Genomic DNA, 15,840 nt, shown 5'->3' with positions numbered 1-15,840 from the left:
CAGCCAGGCCTCAGTCCTATCAGTATGAGTCAGCCGGAGGGACCAGGATCAGCAGGGAAGCCAGAGTTCTCTGCAGTGCCTCTCTCAATGAAGTGAAGATCCGTGAAGATGAGGACTGGAGACCGAGAAGCGTTGCAAAGCCAGCTAGGCAAGCCTCCCGTCGCTGTCCGTTGAGTCCTAGTTATACTCCCTCTAAATATCGCTTGTCCTCCCGACATGAGCCTCACTACATGAGCCTGTTTCAGCAAAACTCCACATAAGTGTGCATCAGCTGACCTCACTCTGCCAATGGCCTGAGCAGAAATGGGAAGAAGCCGCAGAAACATCTTGAGAAGTACTTAGGTGCTTTTCTCTCTGTGGAGTCACAACAAACGGAGCTCTTCAGTGCAATGTAAGGGGAACCAATGTACGTGTGTCCTTAGCGAAGAACCCTTCATCACGCATCCTTTCACATGTTTGCTTTATCAAAACATTCTTTCACCTGTGTCTGCTTCAGTGAAATGTCCCTTCACATGTCTGCCTCATGAAAACACTATCTGACACAACTGACTTTCTAAAGAGACCAGAAGTTTCCACCTTACCTCCTCCTCCTACCTGCCCCGATCCCATCTCATCCTTAAGGTATTAACTTAAGCTACATAACTCCTGTACAGCTGCCTTTGGAGTCCCAAATAAGTCAGCCCCTTTTATATACCATTTGCTCCAATTTCTTTGCAGCACTTGACATAATTTAAAATAATTCGGCAAGTGATTTACTTTTTAAATCTGTTGTCAGCTTATGGGGAGAGGGGCTCTCCATGATCCTGTGCCCACCATGCAAATCCAGACCTAAGCTTAATGACTGGTACATAATGGGGGCTCAATAAATGGGAGCTCTAATGAACTTAGGTACTCTTGTTTTTGGAAAACATGTTAAATAGGGTGCAAAAGAATGGTCATGGTGTTTGTGATGGTTTGTATATGCTTGGCCCAGGGAGTGACACTATTAGGAGGTGTGGCCTTGTTGGAGTGGGTGAGGTCTTACTGGAGTAGGTGTGACCTTGTTGGAATGGGTGTGGCTTTGTTGGAGTAGATGTGTCACTGTAGGCATGGTTTTAAGACCCTCACCCTAGCTACCTGGAGACCAGTTTTCTGCCAGAAGCCTTCAGATGAAGATGTAGAACTCTCAGCTCCTCCTGTACCATGCCTGCCTAGATGCTGCCATGCTCCTGCCTTGATAATACTGGACTGAATCTGTGACCCTGTAAGCCAGCCCCAACTAAATGTTGTTTTTATAAGAGTTGCCTTGGTCATGTTGTCTGTTCACAGCAGTAAAACTCTAACTAAGACGGTGTTGTCAGCAAGGGAATGGATTTACAAGCAGGAAAAGACAGAAAGTAAAGCGAGACTTGGACCATGTGTTTGTTTGTGTTCTGAGCTGCTTGGAAGGAAATAATGCACGAGGGTCTCGGCCAGACCAAGGTCGGTGCTCAAGAGACAGCCAGCAGACAGGCTAGCATGGGCCTTTCTGCCTTAGGCTGCTCTGGACTCTCTCACTTGCTGCCTCTGTCTCCATAAGACAGAGTTCATAATGGTATTTCTCCTTTCCCCTGCAGCAAGTGCCAAAGGAGTGATGCTGTGTAAAGCACTCAGAGTGAGGCCTGGAACGGCGAGCGCTCAGTGATCTGAGCAATGTTTATTTATTAGCTCTCATTTTGAGGTTAGAGAGGTCACCCAGGCTGAGGCTTCTGTCAACTGCTCCTTCTGTCTGCTCTGACTCTTCAAGGCTATATTCTTCTCTCCCTCTGATGGTGTCCAGAATGACCAGATCTTAATTTTTTCTTATCATCTCTCAAGGATCTTTTCATATTGCGTGGGAAGTTATTACAACCACATTGCCAATATTGCACCAACAGGAGAATCAGGAGAGACGAGGGACCTGACTCCTACCTTAGAGGCTCCTTGAAGTCATGGGCTCCCCTCTTCTTGTCACTAGCAGTTCAAGCTGATCCTTGGGACCCAGTTGGAGTCAATGAGCTCTTCCGTCTCTAGGTCCAGGGTTTTGGTAGCTTTAGATGTAGGTCTTAGATCAAATGGAGACTTCCCTTAGCAGCTGTGGAAGTCTTAAGTACCTATGGTCTGGAGGTAGCAGATGTCAATGGTTACACTAGTAGTGTCTTGGGCCCCAAATCTGCAAAACTGCGCCACTGTGGGTCTCGCTTTTCCTTGTGGGCCACATGGCAAAGGGAGCAGATGTGGCAGGATTCGAACAGCTGTAAGTACGGTGGAGAGAAGTTCCTGGAGTCAGCTTCAGAGAGACAGCTCATTGTATTGTTTTGGGGGTAGGGTATATAAGAGCTCTTAAGGTTATGGGCAGGAAGAGCTGCTTGGTCATAACACAGAACCTAATTATCATACAGGGGGAAGGGTCAACTAATTATCATATAAGGGGGAAGGGTCAATGGTCATAGCATAGCACCTAATTGCCTTATGTGCAGGAAGGAAGAGCAGCGATTGTGTGCTGAGTCACAGCTCCTGCAGGAAGAGGTCTGGCACCTGTGCTCAGAGACACTCTCCAGACAAGTTCAGGCAGATAAAAGGGAGCCCTGTTGAGAACAGGAGTCCTCCACTTTGTAGCCAGCTCAGAGAGCCATCCGGACATGGCAGACTGCAACCTTAGTAGCAGGGTTCTCCAGCATGCTGCCATCACTAAAGTTAGTTATAAAACACCCTGGTCACTTCTTACTCCCGAAACCCATCAGCAGTTGCTCCCTCCTCCCCTCCCCACACCTGCAGGACTGACCTCATGCAATGCTATTCTACTTTCAGCCCTCACAGGAGAACTCTTCTATAATCAGAATTTAAATCTTCCTTTTCCGGAGGGAAGGTTCCTGCATAATGAGGCCTGTGTTAGTTATCTATTGCTGCATAATGCATTATCTCCAAATGTATGGATGTGAACAGCACTTTCTTTCTCACAGTTTGGGGTGTGGGGCAGGAATAAGGGAGAAGCTTAGCCCATGAAGGACCTTGCATGAGGCTATGGTGGACAGGAGTGCTTTCTGCAGGCTTGGATCCGCATCCAAGCCCATTCACACGTCTGTGGCAAGATCCAGCAGCTGTGAACTGGGTAGCTGGAGCTTCATTCTCCTATTGGCTGGAAGAACCCTCTGCTCCTTACTACATAGGATCCTCTAATGTGGAAGCTTATTTCATCAAAACTGACTTATTAGAGAAATATGCTTGCAAATCTGTTGTCATGTAACCACAGAATGCCAAGTCCTGCCACGTGGAATGGATGGCTTGACACAGTTTCCACTCCTGGGCACACTCCATGAGTGTGGATGGTGGCTAGGTATGAGGCTTGTCTGTATAATAATGTATATAGTTTCATGTTCCTTCTTTGGGGAATGCTCTCCCTGTTAAGATTACTGACTCCATGATAATTAGGAACAGCATGACTCTAGGAAGCAAGAATGTGTCTCTGTGATGCTGAGAACTTCAGGACAGTCCTTAAGGCTGTGGAAAAGAACCCCGAGAACACGAGTCCAAGAATATATAAACAGGAATTTTCAACTATGTAAAATATAAGGATGCAATATAAATTATACTAGGGGCTTCAGGGACCTAAAAGAACAGAGACAGCTGTACCATGAGCCAGCTTGTCAGAAACGTATTAAGAAAGGCCATAAAGAGAATGAGGGAGTGGCGATCTCAAAGTGAGATCCTATCCAGCTAAGTTTATTGTTTGTGCTTAAAATGTGATTCATGCAAAAATCAAAAAGGAACCTGGGTAAACAATTAAATTGATATGTAAATAAGACTTGTTTTTTGATCAGTAAACCTGCTAGACAAAATTCTATCCATATCCAAATTCAATTCATGAGTTATCCATAGAGCTTTTGTAATTTTTTTCTAGCAAGAGAGAGCTGTCTCACGCAGAGAGCGATCTAGGGAGATTTTTGAGCAGACTTCATAGCTGTCAGCTTATACCCATAATTGATGTCGAGTCATTCTTTTGCTGCTCCCAAACACCCCTTCTTCAGGAACCCCTCTCTAAGCCAAGGCTGGTCCTTGGCAACAGAACTGACATTCCTTCATATTGCTATGCTCCTTTGGTCAGAAATAAATTACTAAAGGGGACATAAGGCCATGAGCTGGGGGCAAACAGTCATCTTTGGGTCATGACCAAATAGTTGCTTCCCTCTCAATATGTCCTGAAAAATTTAGGCATCAGAAACTCAGACTGCTTTAAGTGTAAAAATGGAGTTTGTTGGCCATAGAAGTTTAGAGAAATGTGGAGACTCAAAGGATGGAGAAGATCATTAGGCTTCTAGGCCTACAAGGTAAGCAGTTCTTCAGGATCCCATGGGTGTCCCATCACCTTTGTGTCTCATTTTCAATCTCTGCTTAGCTTTTTGACATGTGACAACTAATAAAAGTTCAAGACCTAGAAAAGAGACAGAGCTGATCCAGTCGGTTACTCTCATGGTCAGGAGGGCAGGGTTTGTGTTTAGCCAAACAGGGGTTGCATGAAGGCCTCAGAAAACCAACAACCAGCACGTCTCAGTGCAGAGGCTGACTTGAACCCATGTCAGTGGTCAGAACATGGGCAGGCAAGCTATGCGAATGGACCTTACATTTTTGGAGATTTCCCACAGGACAAGATGATGCCATACTCTCCAGTAAGGGACTTGTTGAGAAACACGGATTGAAGTGACATTTTCCCCCAATGTTTTTCATGGAATCTTGGCATTAATTGTATAATATCCAGAGTCTAGAATCTTAGCTTATTGACAAGTAGAGTCATGTTGAATTTTTTTTCACTCTGGATTTTACTCCTAACTACCTGACAGCTGCAAAGTGAATAGTAGAGACATAAATGCCAGAGATGACATGGAAAACAACTTCCATCCCACGGGTTCATGGCCAAGGTTCAAGTATAATAGCTAAGAAGAGAAACACTTTTTATTTACTGTCCTTTCTGTGACCCACAGGCAGGCTCCTGTTTGTCTTTTGCTTTTAACCTCTCAACCAAGGCATGAATCGTCAAGCTCATAAAAGCCTTGTGTCTTCAGGAATTCACCCACCTCAGGGCTGAGGATAAATCTTGCGTTCTGAACTCTATTAATGTAGATTGAGTCCAAGATCAGTCAGGCACTTAACTTTTGTAAGATGTAACATTGTGTTCCTATTAAATATGTATACTGACATCAAACTTGCCATAATTCTCCCAGAAAAGAGTCACACAGACTTTCTACGTGCCTATTCTGGCCTGGGACTATTCACAACCACTGTAAGGCCTGATTCACAGCCCAGTGCTTTTAGTTTGGCAGCTTTTTATGATTGGCCTTCCAGTGCTAGGTGTATGGGCCACATCCCAATAGCCTGGCTTAGGGCTTTCTCTTTACTAGATGTGAAAGTGGGCTGCTTCCTCACTTGATAACAGCAAGGTACAGAGGAATAATGACAAAACTTACTGAATATTTCCCAGAAGCAAAGTCATATTGCTGACAGGTCTCTGTCCTTGGTTCAGAAAGACTTGGAATTGACTCTTAGTAAAGATGCTCCAGTTTCATGACTGTGGGGACCTGTGAGTTTCAACAAAGCTCACTCTTGTGAGGCTTTGTTCTCTCGTCTATAAAATGGCACAAGTAATAATACAAACCACATACACTTGCTTAATATGATCAAGATAATCCAGTTAAAATACTTGGCACCAATGGGCACACTGCTTTTAAAACCACTGGAGCTAGATGTAATAATCTCAAGGACCATTATTGTTGGATCCCTATATATCTACTTTCTATTAACTGGTTGCACCTTCTATGCCTCTGGACAAAAGGAAAACCACCATCACAATAAACATCATCACCAACATCATCACCACCACCACAAGAACCACCATCATCATCACCATCACCATCACCTCTGCCATCATCACCATCAACACCACCTCTACCACCTGCAGCAACAGCAGCAACAGGGACATGGGGTCTCTTGGCAACAGGTAAGGGTAGGGCTTACACATAGGATTTACCAGTCAACCGCTCAGGAAGTCTCAACTGTGAATGGAGGAAGGAAGCACCTGTGGTGAGCTTTAGAGATGGTATGGTCTCTAAGTCCTATTCTAGGTTGGCTATAAAACCATGCCTCATCTGACATCTTCCATCTCTAGTTCTTTTGAAGGCAAATCTCATCATTCCTATGGTCAGGCTTATTTTCATCCTTATTGGCCCCAGTCAGACTTCATTGCTGCTAAGCCTACCCTAATTTCCTTCAAAACGAGGCGCGTGGAACCATGATATGGGCAGGCTGCTTACAGACACGCTCTTTCTAGAACACTTACAAGGGCTGTGGAAGAGATGGGGAGAGCCCTCACTTCCAGAAGTGTAGGCAACAGGCAAACCAGAATGCAAAAGGCGTTCAAGTGATTGAGCCTTTGCATGAAGACCAGAAGAAAGATCAGCAGATAAAAGGCTTTTTTGGTGTTGAGGAGAAATGGTGTTGAAAGCCTCTGGAAGTTAGGCCAAAGTTTCCAAAAAGTTCTTTCCACCTCTTTCCACCTTTCCCTGTTATGGAAAGCTACTCACCAAAAAAACCCAAAACAAACAAACAAAACAAAACAACAACAACAAAAACAAACAAAAAACCAACCAACCAAACAAAAAAGTACATCTTCTTAACTTACTGATTCTTCCTGTTACAGCACCTTCCTTGGATGGACACCATTCCCATGGACTCGGGAGGGAAAACCGAAGGATAATCTAAAGGCTTGGTGACAGTGGTTGACCTTTGTCCCTGCTTGTGTTTTACAGCCTACTTCTGCTTCCTCCTGACTGCCCTGTGTGTGACGGCCGGTGGCCACCATCTGTGGAGTCACAGGTCCTACAAGGCCAAGCTGCCTCTCAGGATATTTCTGGCTGCTGCCAACTCCATGCCATTCCATGTGGGAATGGTGGGCTCCTGGGAACCGGCTGGCAATGTGGGAGGAGAGGAAAGTTGGGCAGGTCCTTCTCTCCCCTTGCTCTAGGCCCAGTGACCTCTCACTCTCAGGCTGCACCAGGGTTTTCTTCTTTTCCCTTTCCTGGAGCTATAGACACAGTAAAATGTGTCTTGGGGGATTTTGTGCCTCAAGTCATGCTGTCAAGGAGGGAAGGAGACTTCTCCATCCAGAATTCATGCTATGAAGATAACCGTGATGCCTGACCTTTATGTATTTTGCACTTGAACCTCACGATACCCCATGAACTAGCTGTTACATGAACCCCAATTTACAGGTAAGGAGACTGGTGGGTTTGTTTCTTTGTTTGTTTGAGATAAGGTCTCAAGTAGCCCAGGCCAGCCTCAAATTCATTATGTAGTCGAGGATGACTTTGAATTCCTGATCCTCCCAAGTGCAGGGGTTAGAGGCACTGTCACAGGCAGTTTATACGATGCTGCAGGCAGAACTGGGGCCTCATGTGTGCTAGGCAGGTAGTCTGCAACTATGTGACATCTCCATCCTCTCAACCAGTGGTTCTCAACTTCTCTAACACTGTGATCCTTTAATACAGTGGCGACCCCAACCATAACATTATTTTTGTTGCTACTTCATAACTGTAATTTTGCTACATTTATGAATCATTAGGTAAATACTTTTTGGAGATAGAAGTTTGTCAAAAGAGTCACAACCCACAGCTGAGACTTAATAAGGTTAAAGAATTCACTCAATGTATAGAGGTAAAGTGTGGGTCATCCAGGCTGGGCAGGCATGGGCACTCTCACACTGAAGCCATCATGCTTGCAAGGCCTCCTCCTCTGATTGCCCTGCAGAATCTCAGTAGGAGGTCTGTGAGATCCGGAGTCCAGGACTCGGGGACCTAACACCGACAGATGCTAGCTGTGAATCACACATCCTTTCTAGCTCATTCCCCTGTAAAAATAAGACTGCCTTCCTTGCTAGTTATTACATAATCCCTGAAGGCTGCTGTGCACTAGAGAAACTTAAAGAGAAACTTAGACACTGCTCTCTTTGCACTGGAACTGGGCTGTATCCTCCTGATTAATTCCAGTTCTGGGTTCTCCCCACCGCTTTGGACACTTTCTGAGCTGCTGGGATTTGGGTTGACCATAGATTTCTGTTTTCCCAATTCCTCATATGATCCAGGCTGCTTGGGTGGGAACAACTTGTTTGCAAAGTTTCTATGCATGTTTGCACACAGACAACTCTGGACCTGGTTTATCTTCACTCATCCAGGAGGAACCGCAATTTAAAATCTAGGGAATCAAGCAACCTAGGAGCCTTCTTGTGGCCTTGGACATGCAGCTGCTATGGCTTCCTGAGATGGGCCTCCCATCTCTCTAAATATCACACCCAAGTGTTTCTCTAATTGCCCCTGTGGCTAATTCATTCCCCCATTTTAGGCCTCTCTACAGTTGGATTATTCATAAAGCAAATAGCTCAGTTGGGAGACTTATTTGGCAGGAGGGACTTAGACTTCTCGTTCAAGCACAGCGATGACCTAGTACTAGAGTCCCCGGATACACTGCTGAGCACAGAGGACCAGCAGCAGCCTCTCACCGCCATTTCTTTGCTTGCTCTCTGCAGCATGAACTCTGCCTTTTATTTTGAGTTCAGCCTTCATCTTATGGCTGCATCATTCTTTATTATAGATTCTGAGCTCATTGACAAAGGTCTGCAATGCCACTCCGGACTGACAATTTTAATTTCTTTCTTTCAAGCAGTTTATTGTATTTAGCTTCCAGTTACACATTTATGTGGTTATAAAACACTCCAACTATCAGAACATTTTTCCAAGATGAATAACTTGTAGCTGAGAGTCTAAGCTCAGTGAGATTATTTGTGTATAACCCAACATTTGAAAAGCTGTGTTTCCGTAACAACACATCACAGGGCAGAGAATGCAACTTTAAAGGAAGTACTAGGTAGAGGATGGACCCAGGCCTTAGAACAAACTCTTGGCTTTGCATTTGCTAGCTAAGAGCCTGTATTGGGTCTTTAGTTTTATGCCTACAAGGGGAGCATAATCGCATCACACTCAGAGTCACTGGATGACAGGAAAGGTGAGGTAACTGTGAGCCAGCCCAGTGTGGAAGCACACACCTGTTAACCTAGCACTTCGGAGGCATAAGGATTTCAAGTTCAAAGCCAGTCTGGATTACGCTTTTAAAAAGTGCTTATACTAGCATCCAGTAAATGTGGTTGTTCCTTTTGTCTTTTATGACAATTAGCATGCTATCACTTATCTCTAGCCCTATCACAGGGAAAACAGTGTTTGTCTGTTACATAAATAAAAGTGAATGGCTTTAGGAAGTACCTTTAGAGATCCCATTTGACGTATGAAGACTTTTTCAAGTTCCACATTCCAGTAAACTTTTTAAAAATAATTTTCCTTACAGTGTTTATCAGGCACCCACATGTCAGTCATCCCCCCAGACTCTGTGGTCACAACGGTGAACAGCTGTCACACTTCTGCTGCCTTCACAGGGCCATTCCATCTACTGAGAAGTTAGAATTACGGCTGCCCAGTAGAGTAGACACAGGGCTCGGCTGGTAAGAGCATGTACTGCTCTTATAGAGGACTTGAGTTTGGTTCTATGCGTCTACATTGGGTGGCCTCAACTGTCTCTAACTCAAGCTCCAGGGGATCTCACACTGGCACTCATGTGCACACATCTCACATACAGACGACACATACATACATATGCATGCGCATGCGCGCGCAGACACACACACACACACACACACACACACACACACACGTAGATAAAAATAAAATCTTTAAAAAATGACTCTGGGAAGTTTCACAATATTGCCACTTAGACTTAGGTGAAAGTTGTCTATGTGGTTGGCGTAAGGCTTGCTGCCATGACAATGTGTGGTGATCCAGTGGGAACACAGTGAGTTTAAATCATGTAGCCTGTGAACAGTCTGGGAGGATTATGAAAAGAGTGGTGTAGTCTGGCAGTGTAAGGTTGGCCCCCTGAATAGAGTCCTCTGGACTTTCCCTTTGGTTTCTGTCTTAGGGTGCTATTGGTGTGAAGAGACACCATGACCAAGGCAACTCTTATAAAGGAAGACATTTAATTGGGGCTGGCTTACAGTTTTAGAAGTTTAGTCCATTATCACCTATGAAGTGATGCCATGAAGGAATGGCAGTAGCCACCTTTACATAAACATGAGGGGAGACACACAGCCACAAAGGCAACTCCTGCAGGAGGACCTGACCAAGCCAGCTCAGTCAGTCAACAGGGTCTCAAGAGATGAAGTGAGGATTGAAACAGAAAAAAAAAACAGTTAGACAAAATTAGTACGTGACTCCAGCCATACTGAGACTGAAGCGGCTTTATGTCTCTCCAGCCTGCTTTTATATCATTCTAGGTACATCCAAAAGCATTGTCAGTTCTTAGATCAAAGACAAAGTAATCAATTGAAGTAATAAACAAGGAGACCACACAATGTATTAGTTAGGGTTTTACTGCTGTGAACAGACACCATGACCACAGCAAGCCTCATAAGGACAACATTTAACTGGGACTGGCTTACAGATTCAGAGGTTCAGTCCATTATCATCAAGATGAGAGCATGGCAGCATCCAGTCAGGCATGGTGCAGGAAGAGCTGAGAGTTCTACATTTTCATCTGAAGGCTGCTAGTGGAAGACTGGCTTCTAGGAATCTAGGGTGAGGGTCTTAAGCCCACGATCACAGTGACACTTACTCCGAAAAGGCCATACCTCCTAATAGTGCCACTCCCTGTGTCAAGCTTATAAAAATTATCACACACTAGAAGCAATTAAGTAAAGCAGTAAGCAAAGAGATCACACAAGGTAATAATTCAGCAAAGCAGTAAACAAAGCCCCATGGCAACTGTTGATGATATTCTTATCTGAGCCTACTTCCTTGTCCTAGCCTAGTGACAAATGCCAAATTCCTAGAAGCAGCACCAAAAGCTCTCAACATCTCCCCCTTTTTTATTTCATAAACAAGACTGCACCTATCTTAGGTTATTCTAACAAGAATGCCTTCCTTACCTATTTTGGAATTTACATTTTCAAAAACAATGTAATTCTGTCTTAGGTTGGTAAGGCATTGTACAGAAAGTTATCTGTCTTTGGCAACCAGCCTGTTAGATTAAAAACTCTGTCTGGGGATCCATTTTTAGTTTCAAGCTATGTATTTTGGCCACCAACATGAGGATGTTGTTAAAGCCAAGTTTTATCACAATGGGCAGGAATAAAAGTATTCCCAGGACAAGGAGGGCTAACATGATCAAGCTATATAAGCCATTCTTGCAGCTTGAACAAGATGGAAATACTAACCTTAAGTCATGAATCAGGATGACCAAGATTAAAGAAATGCCACACACTCCCCCAACCCCCACTCCTGGGATGACTTTACTTTGAGCTTTGTATTCCTTAAATTCATGATCTCCTGATGCAAAGTTAAAATATCCAGAGAGGTGTTAGAATTATGCCAAAACCCTGTAAGTATCTTTGAATTTTCCATTGGTATTTAGCATGATACTCAAAATTACTTCTTATTCTTAAACTCTGAACCTCCTCTCCAATAGTTTGAATAGCATCAATAACAGCATCAGTTTGTTGTTTTAGATGTCTATCCAAATCTTCTTGAATACTCAGAGACTTAGTAACATTTTTTGCTAAACGATTAACAAAAATAGCTGTCTTCTTGTGTCAAAGCAATTGCAGAAGCAATGGTGCTAGTAGCTATTAATGTAATCAAAGCTGCTATACCACCAATAATCAAGCCCACTACCCTTTTGCTTCTGCTTAAAGTCTGACTCACTTCTTCCGGTATTTGCAAGTCCTTTTCAGAATACCAAGGTTCTGTAATACTCACAAGCAATAATACAAAAGCTGATTGATAGACCACCATAACAGGCGTGCCAGATTTCAATACATTAACACAACTGGAAAGAGTACAATCAATTCAACTTACATTAAATACCATAGAAGAAACAAAAGTAACTTTAACATGACCAATTAATAAGATTCTAATTTTAAGGAAACACAGAAACACACCCATCATTTGTACTGTTCTTTATAAAGCAAACAGAAATCCCATCACCAAATGCATTGAAAGTCATGATCTTATTATAAGCTCTCTGTCCAGGGAGCTCCAAGCAGGAGAATCTCCAGTTTGGACCACACTGCTGGATGTACCAGTGGTAGGTCAGAAACACGGGACCAATACAGCTTCCCTGTCCCCATTGTCAGGTTACTCAGCAAGCTCACAGTCAGCATCATTTTTTTTTTGTCCCAGCATCAGCACATCTCACCAATCACTCTGGCAGCTACCATACTTCTTCAGCATCCTGCAGAAAAAACATAAACATGACCTCTTCCCCATATTAATACCTGATCGGGATCATATGCCAATAAGTGGATCTTTCCATTTCACCTAGGCATAAGTATGTCAAGTTGTAGGATGACATAGACACTCAGCAGAGAGTTTTTTGGCATCCAAATTTTTAAATATTTAAGTAAATTTGTGGTGTACAGGGACATAATTCCCTCTTTTTTATTTTATAAAGATATTGTAACTTTGAAAAGCAAAATCAGTTTTTAGCAGTATAAACAATCCATTTTCTCTAAAATCAATACCAAGTTCATTACTTTCATATTAGAAAGTTTGGCTGCCAGTTCTTATATATGAATGTGTGATGGTACAGCTTTTAATACCTCATTATTTTAAGTCCTATCTTTAATAAGTCTGGTTTCTAGGACAAAATTTATCCCAATTTAGAGGTATCTTTAAAGACCTGTTTCCCTGGGTTGGCTTATATCATGTGTTGTTGTCTAGAATTACTCCAACCCTGAGTTACCAGTTTTAAGCCAATCTTTTTTTACCCATGTTACAAATTTTTAATCATACCCAATAACTTATAAGTCAATAATCTATAACCAAACATGCAGAACATATTTGTACATTTAAACAAACATGAGGTGGCCACACATTTACTTATTTAGAGTGGACAAAATTTTCTTACTTTTTCTAGCTGTAGTTTCGAGGGAGAATAAACTTGAACCCAATAATCACAGTCACAGAGATTTTCTAGGAGAAACAACCATCAACTTCCTTACCATGGAAGCTGAGAAGCTGCTGGACTGTTTAAGAGCAGCTTGTACAGGCAATCAGCTCCTGGCAAGGCCTCTCCAGCTGTGATATATTCCTAGCTACAGGTGCAGGGCTCCAAAGTCTATCAGTTTTTGTTGTGTCAGTTGAGACCACTTTTTTTTTTCTTGAAAGAGTTAAAACTAAATCAAGGGGTGAACAACCAGCAGATAAAGTTTTAACCATTTTATTTTCTTTTGAACGTGAAACACAGAGCAACAATCAAGCAACAAAATGAAAACATAGACATAATGTGACAGACATGGACAGATTGGTACACCAAGGACAGACAATAGACAGAAAGGGAAAGGAACTAGTGTGCCAAAGGGACCCAGATATCCTACCTAAGGGACCCAGAACCAGAAGGAAGCATTCCCCCAGTAGGAGTCAGGGAGGAAGCAGAACATGTCCAGACCTCTTCCTCTCCCTAGGAGAGCTCCAGAACAGCCTATGTTCATGTTTCTTCTCTTTTGTCTAAGCATCCCACACAGAGGAGAGGACTGCTTTTCTGAAACCCATTCTCTGTCTCATGTGAGCTATCTCTAATTAGGATCCAAAGACTAAAAGCATCTATGAGAATTATCTTCAATCTTGTATATTCTATCATAACTCTAAACACATACACAAAATACATTACCTTGTCTCTCTTTACAAAATTTATCCACCACTGGCCCAAGTCTTTTATTTTCCTTTACCTTTTATTTTCCTTTACCTTTCATTTTCCCTTTCGAGTGCTCCTCTCTCAGCAGTGTCCTTCACTATATCCCACTTACTTGAGCCCCAGGTTGGGCAACATTCTGACTAAGCCAGTTCAGTCAGTCAACAGGGTCTCAAGAGAGGGAGGGAGGATTGAAAAAGAAGAAAAACAAACAAAAATATAACGTGACTCCGGACTGTATTAAGGCTGAAACAGCTTTATTCTTTCCCAGCCTGCTTTTATATCATTCTAGGTACATCCAAAAAACATGATCAGTTCTTAGATCAAAGAGATCACACAAGACAGTAATCAAGCAAAGTAGTAAGCAAAAGGATCACACAAGATAATAATTAAGCAGAGTAGTAAGCAAAGAGATCACACAAGGTAGTAATTCAGCAAAGTAGCAAACAAAGCCCCATCGTCGCTGTTTCTAATATTCTTATCTAAGCCCACTTCCTTGTCTGAGCCCAGTGACAAATGCCAAATTCCTAGAAGTGGGGCACCAAAAGCTTTCGACAAGGACCTAATTGAAGACTTCCTGAGAGATCAAGGATTGCTGACAGACAATGCCAGATAATCAGGAACTGCTGTTTGGAAGAGATGCTTTCTTGGGACGAATGGGACATGGGTGGAGGGTATTAAAGGAGCTTGCAGCAGCATTCGCATGAGCTTGCTGCGGCTTTCTCACCTGCTCCTGCAGTCTGTACCATTGATTCTGAACCACCTCATCTTCAACACCCAAGGGCAAGTAGGGTTGGGCAGCAGGCGGTCCAGGCACAGGCAGCGATCATCCTGGTGGGAAACATGGCAGCATGCAGGCAGACATGGTGCTGGAGGAGCTGAGAGTTCTACATCTTGATCCACAGGCAGCAGGGGACTGGACTCCACACTGGGGCATATATATATATATATATATATATATCCTACCCCCAAAGTCTACCCCCTCAGTGACATACTTCCTTCAACAAGGCCACACCTCCTCCTAATAATGTCACTCCCTATGCCCAAGCATTCAAACACATGAGTCTATGGGGGTCATACCTATTGAAACCACCACATTCCATTCCCTGGCCCACATAGGTTTGTAGCCATAACGAAATGCATTTAGTCCAGTGTCAAAAGTCCTCATAGTCTACAACAGTCTCAAACTTGTTTAAGAAGTTCAAAGTCTTTTCTGAGATTCATGCAATCTATTAACTGTAATCATCTATAAAATAAAAATAGAAGAGCAGATCACAACATAGAATGGCACAGGATATATTTTACTGTTTCAAAATGTAGGCAGGGAGCACTATGAGGAAATATTGAACCAAAACAAGCTGGGCAACCCCCAAATCTCTACATCCCATGTCTGATGTCAAAATGCTCTTCAGATCTCCAACTCCTTTTAGCTTTGTTGACTGCAATACACTTCTTTCTCTTGATCTGGTTCCACTTCTTGGCAACAAATTCTCTCCATTTTTGTAAGTCCATTTTGCTTTTGAAGAACACTTTCAATCACAGAATTCCTAGGACTACTGTTTTGCTCTCAGTATGGTTAGTGTTCTGCTCTCATGCCACTGGCATGGCTTCTGAAGAGAAATTTGGTGTAGTTTTTCATCACTCCTGTGAAATAGGCCAAGGGTTCTCTTCACCTTCTCTTCCTTCAAGTTTTTCTCTCTCTTTTTTTTTTTTTTGCTTTTCTGCAGTTTGACTGCTCCTAAGTATAGGATCTTTGCTATGCACCCTGTCTCATGTTCCCTGAGATGTCTATACAGGTGTCTTGGTGACTGAGCTCAGCTTTAAAGAATCTGTGTCCTTAATAGTTCGTTCGTTTCTTCGTTTCTTCCTTCCTTCCTTCCTTCCTTCCTTCCTTCCTTCCTTCCTGTCTGTGTTCTGTTTGACTATCTGCTTTTTTCTTTTGGTTTGTTTTTGTCTGCATGGGTTGGGAGTGAGAGACTCAGCTGGGTGTTTGTGGGCACCAGTGGGGATGCTGAAAGAGAAGGTGGTAGATATAGGGACTCCAGGGCTTCCACAGAAATGATT

The 15,840-nt window shown here is 43.1% G+C and overlaps 1 protein-coding gene across 1 annotated transcript in view; it reads left to right on the top strand.

Moving 5' to 3' along the window:
• The first annotated feature begins 4,291 nt into the window (after positions 1–4,291).
• Positions 4,292–15,840, top strand: part of Scd5 (stearoyl-CoA desaturase 5) — a 71,733-nt gene continuing 60,184 nt past the window's right edge. The window contains 2 exon segments of the mRNA XM_021163367.1: positions 4,292–4,325; positions 6,798–6,926. Coding sequence (XP_021019026.1) covers positions 4,292–4,325; positions 6,798–6,926 — 163 coding nt within the window.

Source organism: Mus caroli, chromosome 5 (genome assembly GCF_900094665.2).
Source record: "Mus caroli chromosome 5, CAROLI_EIJ_v1.1, whole genome shotgun sequence".
Taxonomy (NCBI): Eukaryota; Metazoa; Chordata; class Mammalia; order Rodentia; family Muridae; genus Mus; species Mus caroli.
This window is presented reverse-complemented; position numbering and strand designations above follow the sequence as displayed.